Source organism: Primulina huaijiensis, chromosome 14 (genome assembly GCF_012295235.1).
Source record: "Primulina huaijiensis isolate GDHJ02 chromosome 14, ASM1229523v2, whole genome shotgun sequence".
Lineage (NCBI taxonomy): Eukaryota > Viridiplantae > Streptophyta > Magnoliopsida > Lamiales > Gesneriaceae > Primulina > Primulina huaijiensis.
Window position 1 is genome coordinate 381,720 of NC_133319.1, and position 16,355 is coordinate 398,074.

The 16,355-nt window shown below is 35.0% G+C and overlaps 3 protein-coding genes across 5 annotated transcripts; all 3 read right to left on the minus strand.

Moving 5' to 3' along the window:
* Positions 1 to 300: 300 nt before the first annotated feature.
* LOC140957761 (heparanase-like protein 2) lies at positions 301 to 3,143 on the minus strand. Its single transcript, XM_073415138.1, has 9 exons — positions 2,868 to 3,143; positions 2,734 to 2,770; positions 2,200 to 2,383; positions 1,949 to 2,103; positions 1,627 to 1,860; positions 1,337 to 1,526; positions 1,111 to 1,236; positions 926 to 1,025; positions 301 to 813 (listed from the first exon to the last, which is right to left on the minus strand). The coding sequence occupies exons 1-9, from the start codon at positions 3,078 to 3,080 to the stop codon at positions 481 to 483; spliced, it is 1,572 nt and encodes a 523-aa protein (XP_073271239.1). The 5' UTR covers positions 3,081 to 3,143; the 3' UTR covers positions 301 to 480.
* Positions 3,144 to 5,647: 2,504 nt separating this feature from the next.
* LOC140956848 (uncharacterized) lies at positions 5,648 to 8,477 on the minus strand. Of its 3 annotated transcripts, none has more exons than XM_073413744.1 (2): positions 8,133 to 8,477; positions 5,648 to 7,358 (listed from the first exon to the last, which is right to left on the minus strand). In XM_073413744.1, exons 1-2 carry the CDS (start codon positions 8,175 to 8,177, stop codon positions 6,204 to 6,206), a joined length of 1,200 nt encoding a protein of 399 aa, XP_073269845.1. In that variant the 5' UTR covers positions 8,178 to 8,477; the 3' UTR covers positions 5,648 to 6,203. The 3 variants fall into 3 exon arrangements, with proteins under 3 accessions (XP_073269845.1, XP_073269846.1, XP_073269844.1); XM_073413745.1 differs by having other exon boundaries at positions 5,648 to 7,380; positions 8,133 to 8,473; XM_073413743.1 differs by having other exon boundaries at positions 5,649 to 7,806; positions 8,133 to 8,474.
* Positions 8,478 to 10,280: 1,803 nt separating this feature from the next.
* LOC140957487 (uncharacterized) lies at positions 10,281 to 13,379 on the minus strand. Its single transcript, XM_073414775.1, has 3 exons — positions 13,124 to 13,379; positions 11,862 to 12,006; positions 10,281 to 11,606 (listed from the first exon to the last, which is right to left on the minus strand). The coding sequence occupies exons 2-3, from the start codon at positions 12,001 to 12,003 to the stop codon at positions 10,318 to 10,320; spliced, it is 1,431 nt and encodes a 476-aa protein (XP_073270876.1). The 5' UTR covers positions 12,004 to 12,006; positions 13,124 to 13,379; the 3' UTR covers positions 10,281 to 10,317.
* Positions 13,380 to 16,355: the final 2,976 nt, after the last annotated feature.

Below are 16,355 nucleotides of genomic sequence, written 5' to 3' on the forward strand. Positions count from 1 at the left end.
GGATCGGTTTTGAATCTTTAAACCCTTGATGAAAAAGCATCCTTTTCTTCTAGCTTATGGTCACTTTTCAATGGAAAAGTTTATCAATCTTTTTTTCACATTTTCTTACCGCACAAGATTTGGTTTCATTTGAAAGCTAGTGGATTTAAGACTTATATCTATAAAAAAGTATTAAAATTTATCCCGTCCTTTTGTATTTTGTAGGTACATCAAAACAAATAACATCCAAAGATAATTTAGGAGAGAAGAATGACGGGCGGAAAAAAGTTCATGAATATAATCTCATATGCCACGATTTTGCATAAAATGGTGTTCGAGATTCGGGCAGAAAACCCATGACACCTAACATGAGACACAATGTGTATATTTGAAATTATAAAAGATTTTAACCAATTTAAAAAACAAATAAACAAACTAGTTCCTTGAAACTTAAAAATTAACCTAGAAAAAAATATTAAGTAAGAACCAAAACTTTCCAAATTAACTAGAACAAGCTGGAGCCTTGAATCCTTTAATTGTAGCAAAAACTATCGAATCAGGAGCCACAGAGATGGGCAAAGAATTGTCAACAAGCTGCGGATTCATGTCGGGAATATCAGCTGATTCTGTGAGCTTCAGTGGCGTTCCATTCAGCAGCAACACATCACTCTGAATATTGCCATCTTGGGGAGTCAAATGGTACTCTTCCCTCTGAGTATCGTCCCCATTATCTTCCAACTTGCGTCCAGTGGGGTGTAAGTTCATGTCATTCGTGACTGAAACTTCAAAGGTCGTAGAATTTGACATGTTGATGAGCATGACTGTGATTCCAGCCTAACAAATTAAGCACAAAAAAAATTCAGGCTTTTTCGGAGCAAGGAAAGAATGTTTGAGTACTCTTTTATTTAGAATATAAATCATGGGTTTGAAAGAAAATCCGGCTTACCGAGTTCTTGGAGCAATGAGTATAGGCACGCAAGTAGGGGGAGCTGTTATGGGAGGTAGCGAGCACATTCCTTCCCATCAAGCGGTGCCACAAAAGAGCACTGCAAAAACAAAAGTGTTACAAATTATCAAATGATCTTTATTTTCTTTGACAGACTATGAATCAATGCATGATTCATTACTCACCCATAGTAATCTGGATTAGGGATGAAGGTGGTTGTGTTTAGCAAACCATAGTTGCCTCCAATCAATGATTGCCTGCAGTAGACCTTGTGGTTGAATGTTGAGGTCATACCCAACTGATCCAAAAACCTGTTTTATGAATGGAACAATCATCACGTACGATAGTTTCTTATCGTGCAACATGTAACTTTACATACATTAAAACACATAGATAGATATATGTACAAACCAGAATCCATTAACGAAAGTATGAGAAACATCTTTGCCACCACTGTTATAAGCCCCTCCTGCTTCCCCGACCCATGCCCCGGACCATGGCCCGAATAATTTGACACTGGTAGAAGCATCTTCATACGTTTGAGTAATTTGGTCGAGGAAATAGGGATCTTGAACCTTGTTGATGAGAGTGGAGTCAACACCTGCACAAATGCAAAATATGAAAACCAATCGCTGTGCGTGCATGCGTGTGTGGATATATTACTATCAAATTCAAGATCTCTCTCTGTTTTAATAGGGTACCTGCACCAAGATTGTAAATGTGGTGGGTTAACCCATCGACCACATTTGGTCCTGTTGTCTGAAGGAATGTATTGAACCATTGTTCATCATAGAATCCAGCAGGGCCTAAGACCTTAGGTTGTGTAGAAGGGTCAGGATACACATCTTGGACTAGTCTCTTGAGTTCAATAACATCCTTCCCATATTGTTCTGCTTCTATTCTTTTTGACACCCCACTCCCACAGAGCTCGTTGCCTGGAGAAAATAGTATTTTAAGTCGAAACAAAACAAGAAAACCTCACAAGGAATTTCAAGTTATAAAAAAGATCGTTGATATCGTTACCTAGTTCGTATGAGTCGATCTTGTATCCTTTAGAGGCCGTGTACTTCATGAAGTCATGAGCGTTTTTTGAGTTCCAGTCACCCATCATAAGCATATCATCACCTTCAACCTTCTTCCTTCCGGTTAGAGCATTCAAGCCAAAAGTTATTTTAGCCCTGAATAAATCGACGCATCATTGAGTTACTTTTTCTCTGATTGATCAACTAACATTGTGTGTGTGTGTGTGTGTATCATATGTGTGTTAGGTTTACCCGGTGTCGTTGAACAACTTGTTGAGTTGATCCCATCTGTCCATGTGAAAACAACCTTTGGTGAATCCAAACAGTTCTCCATCTCTTTTCTTGAAGTGTGGGCACTTCTTGATAGAGTCACCAACTTTGTATAGAACCTGGTCTTGTAGCGAACCTCCAAGTCTGAGCCGAAGAGGGTTGAAGGCTGGTGCAAATTACAGTATTTTTAGCACTTTAAAAAGTAATAAAGCACAAATTAATTAAATCCGTCGGCGGCCATTGCTACTTGTGGTTTTTCAATTGTATCTAGATGTATACAAATATAACTTTTATATAGACACGCGTATAACATAAAATATATATATATGTATATTATTGGATAAATCATAAAATATCATGTTTATATTAACAACGAGTAACAAATAGAAACATAAAAAGAATTGAATTGGGAGGATAAAAATTTACTGAAAAACAACGTAAACGAAAATCATGAAAAAGTTTTTGAGATTGTTGAACTTATACTTTTTAGTTGTTTTTAATTTTTAAATAGCTAACCTCTTATGGCGTTAGCAAGGATCTGGTTATCCAAGTCCTGCGAAATACAAAACATACATCAACCCAACTTTAATCAGATTTAACACTTTATAATGATAAAAAAAAAAACACGATTTATCCAAGAAAAGGAGCACCAGATTGAGGAGGCCAGCTTGTCCCCATGGACATTGATCATAGTCGCATTTGTTTGAAGGCCACCAATCCAATGTAGCGCAAATGAAGTTGTCATCTGTTTTTCCGATGGACGTCACCGCCTCGACATTCAACTTCACATCATCTGCAGAAGCTAAACAAGAACTTAACAAAATAACACACAAGATTGTGATTCTTAAGCCTATTTGAGCCATTGATTCGTGAAGATAAAGAAGGTTTTTCGTTGAAGATGAATCAAAACAAGAGTTGCAGCACGTGTTATATACTTATATAGAGGCAGAGTCCGAATCTAGATAGAGTTATTTGAAAATGAGTTGATAGAGGCAAATCTTTATCCAATATCTATGGATTATTTAAAAGATCGCGCTTACTAGCTATTCAAGAAATCAATCAGAGCCCTTCAAAAGCAAAATTGTTGTGAAGATCAGTGTTTTGAGGTCAACTCGGAGTCTAGTCTTTTGAATTTCGAAAATTGTGATAATGGGGAATCAAGGAAAAGTGGTTTGGATAAAATTTCTTGAATGAGCCATTGTCAAATTAATTAAATCCACCAATTCTTATAAGGGCATAAAAAGGACACTTAATAGGAAAACAATAAAAATCGACATCTATTTATTTTTTCCTCAGAGAAAATTTTATAAATTTATTGTTTTCAAATATTATATATTTTTTCGGTATGTCGGTATTACGATATATACCGAAATTTTCAAATTGCATACCGTTATCGTACAAAAAAATTGTGTATTGTTACCATATTGTACCGAAATATTTGGTATACCGAAAATTCAGTAAATTCAGCATTTTTTTCGTTACAGTAATCTTGGTATATCGAAAATTCGGTATTTTTTCCCACCCCTATACGCAATGTGTACTTTTTACAATTGATTTTTTGTGGGATTTGTAATTATTATTTGGATGATAATAATGATAATGATAATCTCTAATTTAATTATATTAGTATAGATTAATTCTTATCATGATGACATTAAATTGATGCGAGTACCTCATGGGATTCATGACTTTCATTAATTTCAATTTCAAATTAAATAGTGCAATGACCATAGGATAGGCACGAGTATTCGACGTTTAATTATACATGCACATACTCGAAACAAACACAATTAAATGCCATGTTAGAAGATTCCCAAGTGGAAACTTATATAATCTATAAATTATATAACAAATTTTCACTGTTTATTTCATATCAAATTTAGATATTCCTAATATCATGCATTCTATAAAATCCACAAATTTGTTTTTTTTTTTTAAAAAGAAAAAAAAATCAATATATTTTTTTGACGACAATAGACAATAATATTCGATGTTATTTTGCCACATGAACTTCAACATTTATGAGGTTCATGAGGATTCCTTGATTCATGTATATGACACAAACCAAGCCTAAGCCGGAGATAATAATAGAAAAATAAAAGTAAAGAAATTTACATTAGATGGATCTGGTCGGTGTTTCCAGTCTATATTTTGATCTTCCTTAGCTGAACTGCCTGCCTGCCCTCACTAAGATTGCTTTTTCTTCGAATTATTTAAGAATGCTAGAGCGCAAAACAGGCCTTAAACAGCGATTTCAAATCACCATGCAATGAAAAAAAACAGAGAGAGAAAGAAAGAAACTCAAACACCAGTACCACCGATATGAAACTTTGTGAATTCTGATACAGTGTGATCTCAGAAACAAAGTCCACAAGATTTGTGAAATCTGATACAGTGTGATCTCAGAAATCTGATACAGTGTGATGACGAACTCTAGGGTTAGAGCTGCGGTTCAGTTATGAAGAGGGTTGGGCCCAGAGGGGACTAATCTTTTCTCAACACCAAATCTTGGGTCAACGTCATCTGGCAGTGGCGGCTGTCGTGGACAGAAGCATATTCTATGTAGGTGGTAGCAGATGGACGTTGGAGGTTGGGCGGGGATCGGGTGGCAAAAATGGTGGCGCCGCCCTGAATGCAGAAGGTTGTGGTGGTTCAATTTGGATTGGGACTGGATGGAGGAGATCATGATGATTGTGAGGAGAAGAAAGGGCATAATTAACACAAGAGTTTTGTGGGTGCAAAGGAGAGGATTCTTCATAATTCGATGTTTTGTTCGTGAATGCTTCTTTGATATAGTTGTGTGTGTGTGTGTGTGTGTGTGTGTGTGTGTGTGTGTGTGTCGTGTGTCCAAAGAGGAGTTGACAACATATATAGCAATTTTTAATGTTATTTAAGTAAATTAAATAACATAAATAACCTTTTTCTTTAATCATCAATAAATATTAAATTTGAAAGTGAATCAATAATTACCACGCAGATAATCAAATAGTATTTAATTAAATTTTTAAAAACTTATTAACAATCATACATTATGTACACACGGTGATTCGTTCCCTAGTTTTTCACACTATTTTTCATTTTGATACGTAATTTGAAATAGAAATGCATTCATCTGCTAAAAAAAATTAAAATAAATTTACGTTGACTAACCTTTTCCAAAAGTAAATAAATGTACGTATGCTGGACATTTCGCAAAGATAAGAGAACAATGCTTTCATTTCATATTTTTAGGAACCAAACTGAACCGTGAATCCTCGATTTTTGTTTCGGTTTTGGAAATAAATCAAAAAATAACCTTCATAAAAAAGTTTAAACAAAAAAAAAACTATTAAATCAGATTATATTAAAACAAAGTATCATTTATAAATATTTATTATAATGTTAAAAATATGTGTTTGGGCCGGTAAGCCATATATGTATGTAGATGTGTGTCCATGGAGTTGGACTGGGTCAAGCTTGCTGGAGACTGTGAAGAACAAGGGGCAGGAAAGATTCCGAGCTCTAACTGGGCCTGGGCTGCTGGCCTACCACTGCAGTCAACCATTTCCGGGCTCGGGTTACTGCATCCAGCAAGGATCGTTCTGGAGTTTGACAAGTCTACGTGCACTTTTATTATTGTCTCCTTAAGGAACCAAGCCATTGCTTGAAGTCTTGAATATAATGTGAACAACGATGAATTTATATAAATAAAAGAAGGGGGAGAAAAGCAATGTTAGAAATTTGAACATATTCAAACCGCATAGCAACAAGCAATGAATCTTTGTAATTAATCTTCAGTCAATGGATTTTTGCTGATTAAAACTTCTCAAGGGTGTGATATCATAGCTTCAAATGAAGACAAAGTGAATTTAGAATTTACAAGAATGGGAGCACAATCTTGACACATGAAAAAAGGGGACGGAATGAGCGCATATTGAAGGCTTGCAGTTTACCAGTATTTCTATGCACATTAGCCTGAATCTTCAAAAGATCAGCAACATCTGTCTTTACACATGAAAATTGGCCCGAAACTTATTCAAACTTGTCAACTGGCAGTGGCTATCCTCCTCACTCTCTTCGGGAGCTGGAAGATTAAGATCAAGTAGCTTAGGCTTCGTAGAATAATCTGGGTTGTTCTCATTTCTTTCGTATACGGATTTACTGCTTCTCTTATGGCAGGGTCTGTGCCCTCCGAGAGCGTGGTAAGAGTTACAGGTCTTTCCGCAGTTCAAACATTCATATTTATTTCTATGCTGAGGATAATTTGCTGCTTCAGCTTCTCGTAAGGTGCTCCTCATCTTCTTACAAGATTTACCCCGTGTTTCAAGATTTGCAGGACTGGACATCCTCTTTTGGGATTCAACCCTCATAGAATTCGAAGTCATACCAGCATAACCATATCCATTTTCACTCGTCATTTCCATTCTGAACACAGGTCCGTAACAGGTGATTTTGTCCAATTTCTTCCTAAATCTAGCACCATACTCACATTTTCCGTCACCATATAAACGGTCAACTGATACATCGAACTCAACCTTACCACATCCATCCCAAAAATACACAGAATCAGAATTCTCCATTCGAGGAACTTCTGCTTCAAAGCAACCATCTTTTACCTTCATCTCTCCATTTTGATTAACATTATTTAAGCATTCCTTACCATTACCCAAGTAAATAGAAGAGGATTTAGTCTCAAGAATAACAGAATTATTGTCAGAAGATTCAGCTACCGAATTCACACAATTCTTGTAGACAGAATCCATAGATAACAGCATCAAACATATAGCTACCTCCTCTTGTTCTCGTCGATCAATTTCAGATACAGATGAAGAATCATTGTTATCAGCTAAACACAAAGGAGTCTTAAATATAATTTTATCATACCTCTTACTCTTTGAAGCTCTTGTTCTCACCATACTATCTTCATTTTCGGTATCTGAATAACAATCCAGATCCAGCTTATCTTTCACAGAATGGCATGCCATATGGCCACACAACGCTTTCATTGATAGAAACCCTTTGCCACATTGCTTGCAAACTCTCTCCTGTTGCAAAGGGAAACTTGAATCCACCGCCCTCCATGTTTTCTTGGGATTTTCCCTTAGCCCATAACTAGATTGCCCATCTACAAATTCAGCACAACCTGACTCTTTCACCGAAAACTGCCGCCCACGATCAAATTTTCTGTCAGATTCAGCTGAATTTGTAGTTACATGAGACCTCATATGACCCCCTAGTGACTTCCCACAAGGGTACTTCTTGTTGCACAACTTGCAAATAAACTTCAATTTCTTATCCTCCTCCATCAAATGATTTTATTCAATCACCAAATAGCGATAAAGCCAACAGTAAAATCAAGATAAGCAAACAAATAAACGACCTTAAATTCAGTAAAATGCAGCACTCCTCGATCTACCACTTCTCGAAGAGTTCCACAAACAGAAGAACCCAACCACAATAGGCTCCAGATCAGAAAAAACTGTAAAGTAAGATATGAATCTGAGAAGCACAAATCTTGAATGTGGGGTATTAGGCACAGATCACAAATTTTATACCTTAGTATTACACAAGGGATTGAAACAGAATCATCAAACTGGTCAGACGTGACAGCTTTTTTTTTTAGGGAAAGTAAAAGATAAGACTCACCCGTAAAAGGAAAACAGTTTGGAATTCATTATCTATGTAATCTCCAAGCAAACAAGAAAAAGCACATAACTGACACCCCATAGAATGATATTCCAAGAATCTGACGAATTCAATGCGGCAAACAAAATTTCTTTTTTGATCTGATGGGTACCTTTGAACTAGATTCAACTCATCAACGATTAAGAAGTGAAACCGGGAAAAAAGATACTCTTTCCTTCCAAATATTTCTCTCCTTCCCTAACAGACACACTCTCTCTCTCTGCATATAATTAGACTCTCTTTATATATACCTGTATTTTTCCTTTTTCTTGTGTCATCGTAGGAGGAGAATCCATGCATGGAAGCAAAGAGAAATCAAGAGATTATGGGCTGCACGTGCTTGACACAAAATGAATGAAACGTTCAAAGATCTGTTGGATTATTCTCGAGGCAGAATCTCAAGGGTACACGAAAATTGTGCTGGTGGAAATTGAAGTATTCATACGCTTAAAAAGGAGCATGAATGATCCAACGTTTTGAGGACTACTCGGTTGTTTTGTCCTTGCTCGAAGCAAAGAAAGGCCCCAATCCTCAGCCGTTTTCTTCATTTGAAGTACATTGATATCATATATAAAATTTGTCTACAAGTAATTTAGGCCTGATCCGCGATATAAAATGATCGATTAATTATCAAATTAATTTTTCTTTTTGATTTTAATCTATCAAACGGCTTATAAGTTAGCTGACCAAGCACCCGCATACAATCAGATATTTTCTTATAAGCAAGAAAAAATATTAAAATACCTTTTGATAATTTTCTATAATAATTTTGTGTTAAAACATTGATATCTAATTCATTTGGCGGTGGTTTATGAGTGAGGATGGTGATATATTTGCAATTTGAAGTTGTATAATTTTGTCTAAGTTTATATTAGACAGGGTATAAATATTCAATATCCTCAGCTCGATGTTGCATAAATTCGAAACGTGGCATCTGGGGTTGAATCAACTTAACCAGATTTGGTTTTAAATGTTTGTTATATTAAAAGCTATAAAGAAAGCATTTTTGCCATAAAAATATCATTACTTAAGTTCTTCAAAGCTTAGAGAATCTTTTGTTATCACTTTTAGATGAAGTTCAATCTTTGGTTTCGAGTAGCTCTTTCTACACATTCGGACCTCTGGAGAGGGACCCAAATTTAATAAACAAAAGATGCAAAGCAATTGAGGATTTTTTTTTTTTTTTTGAGATAGAGAATTAGTCTTTTGTGATTGAGTGAAATTACACATTAATTATTTGAAAAGATTCGATCTTTGATGTTTGCTTTTTGTAGGAGATAACAAAAATCTTCGAAGATTATTTATAGATAATAAAATTTATGAACTCGTTGTTCCTAATCATGAAACTACTCTTAGTTATGATGAACATACTACCTTTGAATTGCTAGCTGCTTCAATGGTGATTGAGACCCTTGTCCAAGAAGGAAGGTAGGAGGAGGACCCATCCTCTCCAAAGTTCAATGTTTTGTCATACATTGAATAATTAAGCAAACAAATATTCTCCATTTACTATTATAAGAAAATTGTAGAATAAACTTACTTCAAGAGATAAAATTCTAGCAAATTATTTTATCAACGGAGTTGAGAATTAGGGTTGATCAATTCCAAGAGATAAGGATTTGATTTAATTTAATGAAGGAGATTTGAAGCGAATGGGACAAATATATCAAAATAATAACAACGTGTGCCATTCTTTAATCTAGATTCCCAAATGTAACATTTTCTTCCCTAAAAGCTTTTGGTTATGAGTGCAAAATGTACAATTTTCGTCCAAAAGCTAAATCTCGTTGAATGATTATCAGGGCCATTGTTAAAAAAATGCAATTATTATATTGCGTTTCAAATTTTTTTAAAAAAAATAGGATGTCAAATTACTAAAAACGTAGATATATAGCTAGCTATTCTCGAAGACAACGTGTCCCAATTTAAGCAATAGGTGGCCACTGGCCAGCCAAACCAGAGTCATTATTTTCTTAAAAACTAGTTTTGAATAATTTCATGTTGACCCTTTCTCCCAGAACCTACTTTATTCGTTTATCGTGAATCAAGACTTGAAAAGAGATCCCTATGTATACGTAGGCAGCAATTTTAATAGTGAGGAGACTTATTTTGATTTAAAGAGGTAAAAACTTAAAATTGACAAGATACATACTACTCTGGTTCGCTTTCTATGAGTAATGAGTCAACCTTTGCAGTCAACCTTTGCAGTCAACTTTTAAGAGATTATTACGAACGAAACTTGAGCAGAAAATATAGTACAATATTTTTTCGTTTTTCTTTATAATATGGAGGAATTCAAGAAGCAACGTACTTGACGCTTTCTTTTCCTCAAGCCGACAAGATTTGGCGAACCAAATTTGATCCACCTACGAACCAAAAATTTAAAAGAAAAAAAAATCTAAATTAACGGATTATTCTATTAGATCTCAGCAACTCTTATTTATCTACATGGCCACTGCCATTGCCATTCGAAGTCCCATCGCATTGAACGAAGCCATCATCTACACGGACATTTTCAGACTCGGATGACATGCTTTGCCCACGGCTCAGGCGCAAATCTTGATTACCAACTGACTCAATTGTGGAGTCGTCACGTGCCCCTCGAACTTGACAGAATTCACCAAAGACTCCCACTTGTTCATCAACAGCACCATGGTCATCATCATCGTCATATTCATCATCTGTATCTGAATCCATCAAATGAGATCGGTTCTCATACAAATCTCCTCCATGAGTACCTTTCCACTCGTCCTCATCACTATCTACCTCCAGCAACAAAGACCGGTTCTGTGTGGCCCGCCTCCGGAGCATGAAGACATTGAAATAATAACTTACTATTTCATTTTTCGTTCGCGTTGGGAAAGCTGCACTGAGTTGTTTCCAAAAATTTTTACCACGTGAAATGGGATTAGAGAATATGATCTCATGGAAAAGGTGTTCAACATTTGCCTTCCACTTGCATGCCACTTCCTCACCCATGTCATAAAACCCCAGCTCTGAGAAACTCTCTTCACCAATGGCCTCTCTAAATGTTTCTCTCGCCTCCTTCACATGTTGACGCACACATCTTATGGATCCCACATCTGGGCAGCAACAATCTGTTCTGCCTTGTCCAACTTTGACTCCATTTACGGCTGAATTATCAGGCACTGGAGTAACACAAGTTCCCATAAGCCTTTGCTCCCTGACATCAGAACCCAAACAATCTTTTCTAGGAAGGTTCCTGTCCCATGGCAGAACTTCAGCTTGATGATCTGGTCCAACGGGAACTTCTTTACTAAGAGAATTTAATTGGGACGATTCAAAGGTCGAATCATCGTCGGGCATTGGCACAGTACAAGTTCCCATTGATTTTTGCTGCGTACAGTTGTCAGAATTGAAGTACTGTAATGAATCAGTAACATTCACATCCCAAGGCAGAACTTCATCTTGACAATCTGGTCCAACAGGAATTTCTTTTCTTGGAGAACAATTGAACAACGAAAAGTATGGATTCTCCAACTGTTCTGGGAACTGGAAGGGTATGCTGAAGTCAAAATGTGGTTGAAAATAAGACCCGAACGTTGCATCCTCCAGTCCTGTATCATCCTCACTACTGCTGCTGGTGACCCATGATAAAGGAGCACTTGTCTCTAATTCCTTGTCATCCACAGGTGCAGCATTAGTGTGGCTACTGTAGAACCCCCTATCATGTTGTAACTTATAATAGCCGCTCTTAGCTTCACCTGGCACACATTAAAATATGATAGAATGATTAATAAAGATTGTTCAGATGTAATGAGAGAAAAGATGCAAATATAGATGACAAAAAAATGTGCAGATCGGATTTGATGCTCATAAAGCAGAAAACTACAGCCTTTTTCTAGTACAAATTTAGAGGAGCATATTCTTAAAAAGCTTCTCTATAGAGATATGTCGCCGAATAAGCTCCGGATAAGAAAATACTAATAAAAAATACGAAATCGAGAAGCATAATTTACAGAAAGAATCAGTGTTCGGAGAAGTAAAGGCAGAGGGAAAATCCTCTTCACAAAGAATTATTTTATTATCCTGATCGAATTGTTTATGTTGCTTGAGAGAAAGCTCTGGAAATTTTTCTTCAAATGGACGTTTCACTCCCATCCTCTGAAAAGAAAGCCAAGAGAATAAGCAACTCGAGTAAAATGGTATTTGCTAAACGATGAAATCAGTAATTTTGTAAAAGATGCAAAGGTGGAAAAGATCAAGGAAAATCTCATAAACAGCGAGCACAAATGAAGACCTATTAGAGAAAGTAACAAGAAAAAAAGCCACGACCCGACAGAGATCCGTGATATTTCCAAAACCCCAAACCATGCATTCAAATTACAAGTAGCAACAACCAAACAACAATTCTCCTTGTTAAATCGTACATTTTTATTATTCCAAGCCTCACTGCCAATTAAAAACATAAGGTAGAAACTCGAATGTACAAAGGTGCTTTGTGTTCTTTGCATCATATAACAGTCAAAAAACTTGTTTTAATCATGATTGGCAATTTTTTTCACACATTATTATATCAAGTTTGCAATAGCTCCCATGCACAAAAAAAATAGATGCATAATTATTCACATAGGAATGCTCCATTTCAAAGTAATAATGAGGTAAAAGGATCAATCAGTAACAAGCAGAAAAAATGAAAACAATAAAATTAACCAATTAAACCCCATGTCGGACTGTCTGTTCATAGCATGCAAACAAAGACAACCATGCTGAATAAACATTCTTTTTTCGTCTTTACAAAAAACCGAATACTTTTGTATGTAAATATTGCATATTTGAATTAAAATAATTATTATTTAAAATAAATAATGTATATATTTTACATTAATTACACACATAGAAAAAAAACCCAATTATTTAGAAGAAATACTACCGAAGATAAACTAGCTTTCCAATCAATTTATAGTAGATAGAGACAGATCTAAGAAATACCCCCAATTTCGTGAAAAACCCTAACTCTTGAGTAAAAAATTCGACGTTGAAAACAGCAAAAAGGATATCCAAATTCAATTCAGTAACAGTCGTATCAAAACCCTAAATCAATTTACAAACACAATTAGCCATAAGATAGGTAAAACAAATTGAATAAACAAACCCTAGATGGTAAAAGGTCTCAGAATAAAACTTCAAATTTTGAATATATTAGCAAGGGGTAGCCGTAGAAAAGAGATTAGCAATGAAAAAAAATCAACTAATTAATCCATTCAGGGGATAATCTTACGGATCGAAGATTTCAAGTCCAAAAACCTAGAATTCGCAGAATCAACGGCTTGAGCTGAAAGAGGTTTCGATTGGAAGAGGATGGATTGAATTGAATGAAAATAGTGTTGGATTCAAATTTTAGGAACAGATTGTTCAAAATTTTAGAGTCGACGAGATTAGATTGGATGGAATCGAGATGGGAAAAAAAGTTGAACGCGGTCGGCGTCGTTTTGTAGATGGAGAGGATCCGAAAAAGATGACCCGTTTATAAAATCGCACGTGTGGATTTCTAATTTTCTATCGGATGCAGACAGTTCGGATTATGCACTTTTAAATTTAATTTTCTCCTAAGCCTTCACTACTAATTAAAAGCAGATATTGCCAAAATCAATTGTAATAAAACTGTATACTATTAACTTAGTTGGATTTATTTATTAGCCATATATTTTATATAATTTATTTCTAAATTATTCTCTATCTCTTAATCAAATATTATCCATATTCATTGAAATTTATTTCACTATTATCTAATATAGTTTATTTAAATTTATTAAATTATTTTCTATTTAAATAAAATTTTAAAAAATATGATACTTATGTACACCCAATGCTTGTACCAATTAGATAGTACTATACATACTCACAAGCAATTAATAGACCTTTTTTCAACAACAAAAAAAAAAACAATCGACTTTTAAGTATGATCAATCAAATATGAATTTTTGGACATGAAAAGTTTGCTGCTTAGTTTTTTGCCATCTCCACCGCTTGCTATTGTCTCATTTTTTATTTAATATAAGGTGAAAATTTAAATGAGAGTAGAAATTAACTTGAGAAATTCGAGTAATTTACTTTTTTGGTGTTGAAAGCAATCATAGAAATTCATCGAATTACATGATTAGTTGAAATAACTTTTACATCATCAGGAAGCTCATAATTATACAAAATGAAATGTCCCACGTGCACCTTTATTTGCATTTTGTACGTAATGTAAAGCCAAACTTTGTTTTGTTTTGTTTATACTACTACTATTTTTAATGTTCACAACTCACAATCCCTTTGGCTAGGCAGACAACAAATTCTTGAACCATTTGACAGAATCCTTTGCGTATCTTTTGAGGTTGTCTCGTGGTAATCCACGTAGTACAAATCAAACCTTGAACTAAATCCAGCTCCCCGTTGCAAGTTATCCAACAAGGACCACACGAAATAGCCTCTCACCTTGCAACCATCTTCCCCATATACATCGCATGATATCAAATATCCATGAACATGTGTAGAAAGAAGCAACCTGCAGAGACGATTTACATGTATAAATTTTCTTACCTGATAGCTGCTTCCAAATTTGTTAAATAGTCGTTATGATACTTTATTCGCTTCTCATCTTTGAGCACGTCTTAATGGTCACAAATGGGCTGTTTCTATGATCCATCGCTGTGTAAAAACATAAAATTATTTCATCCATGAATCTTGAGAAGAAAAGGATTTGTTTCTCAACTATTATTACCATTCTCAGTTATGATATTAAGAGGGTTCCCATATTTGTGTCTGATGTAATTCATCAAACTTCTGATGCCGTGTGTCACAATGTACAACCATATAGAATTTTGCCTGCCGTCAACTTAAATGGTTAAAGATCTTCACCGAGTAAAAACAGCGCGTATAAATTTGGTTTTACACATACATACCCTGTCAGCTATAGGTCTTCCAACTTTAAACGCTGCAAGAAAGAAATAAATGGCACACAAGAAAGTTAATAAACAATAACCAAACATCCCCATTAAGGTATTCGAGCACATTTATAATGTAGCGTACGTAGTGTGACAGCACCGGAGTCCGCAAGGGAATCGTTCAGCAAAACCCCGATTAAATTTGTGTTGTTTATGTTGGCATACCAAAGTGGTATAGTGATTTATGCCGATTCATAACCTTTAACAGATTGGATTCGGCATCAGAAAACTTTGGCAGACGGCTTTCTACTCTCGTTCTCATTGATCGTGGATAATCTCCTTTGATTATTGGTTGGATAAAAGACATCCGACGATCAGTAATTGTACTTAGTTCCTAACAATCGTCTGCAGACCATTTTCATAATCTGTACATATATATCCAACTGTACTAAATAAACAAAAATCTTAGTCCATATTTTATCATGATCCCAAGTGAAAGTATAGCGCTCTTTTGCTAAGAAATCAAGCCATTTTTCAAGCAAGCTAACTTTGAATTCAAAGCATACTATTTTTACAAATAATTAACACATGGTTTAAGTTAGTAAAAAATGTTATGTTTGATTATGTATGCAATGATGTATAATTTTTTGTTTTTTTCTCCAACATCACCTATAAATACACATTAATTCTTCATTCTTTATCACACCAAAACAAAAAATCTTCTCATCTACAATCACAAGTATAGAAGTAAAATAGATCATTTAGTGTAATAGTTCTTAAGGAATGTTTTATCCATGGAATGAATATGATTAGTAAAGAGAAATTGAGTGTTAAAATCAGAGTGTTTTCAGTTAAATAATTTGTATTCTCAATTTTTTTGTCTTCTTTGTTATTAATAAAGAAGTGGTCTCCTTGAGAGATTTAGAACGGACGTAGCCCAAATTTGGGGTGAACCACTATAAATATTGATGTTCATCTTATTCAATTGTTGATATTACTTTTGATGATGTTGCCTCGTTTATTTCCTTGATATCTCAACAACTGGTATCAAAGTGATGTTCTCAAATACTATAGGAACTTCTCTTATGTTCTATGGTCGCAACATAGTCTAAATTTCCACATCAGAAAAAGCTTTCTAGACAGTATTAGGAAAGTGGTTCTTCTGTATTCAGGTTTCGACGATTAATTCGTTAGTAGCAGTTACAAAAGATTAAAGTATACACAAACAAGATGATTAGCCTTAATGACTCTAATTATCAACTTTGAAAAAGTAAAATGAAAGATATTATATTCGTCACCAAGATGCACCTACCGGTATATATTCAGCGAGTCTAAACCAGATGATAAATCAGATGTCGAATGGAACTTTGAGCACGAGCAAATCTGTAGGTATATCCGACAATTTATCGATGACAACGTGTATAATCATATTTGTAACGAGACACGTACTCGTATGCTTTGGATGAAGTTGGAGACAATATATGCCTCCAAAACTAGCAACAACAAATTGTTCTATTTGAGCAAGCTTGTCCAAATTCGATACAAAGAAGGAACTATATATAGTCGCAGATCATCTGAACG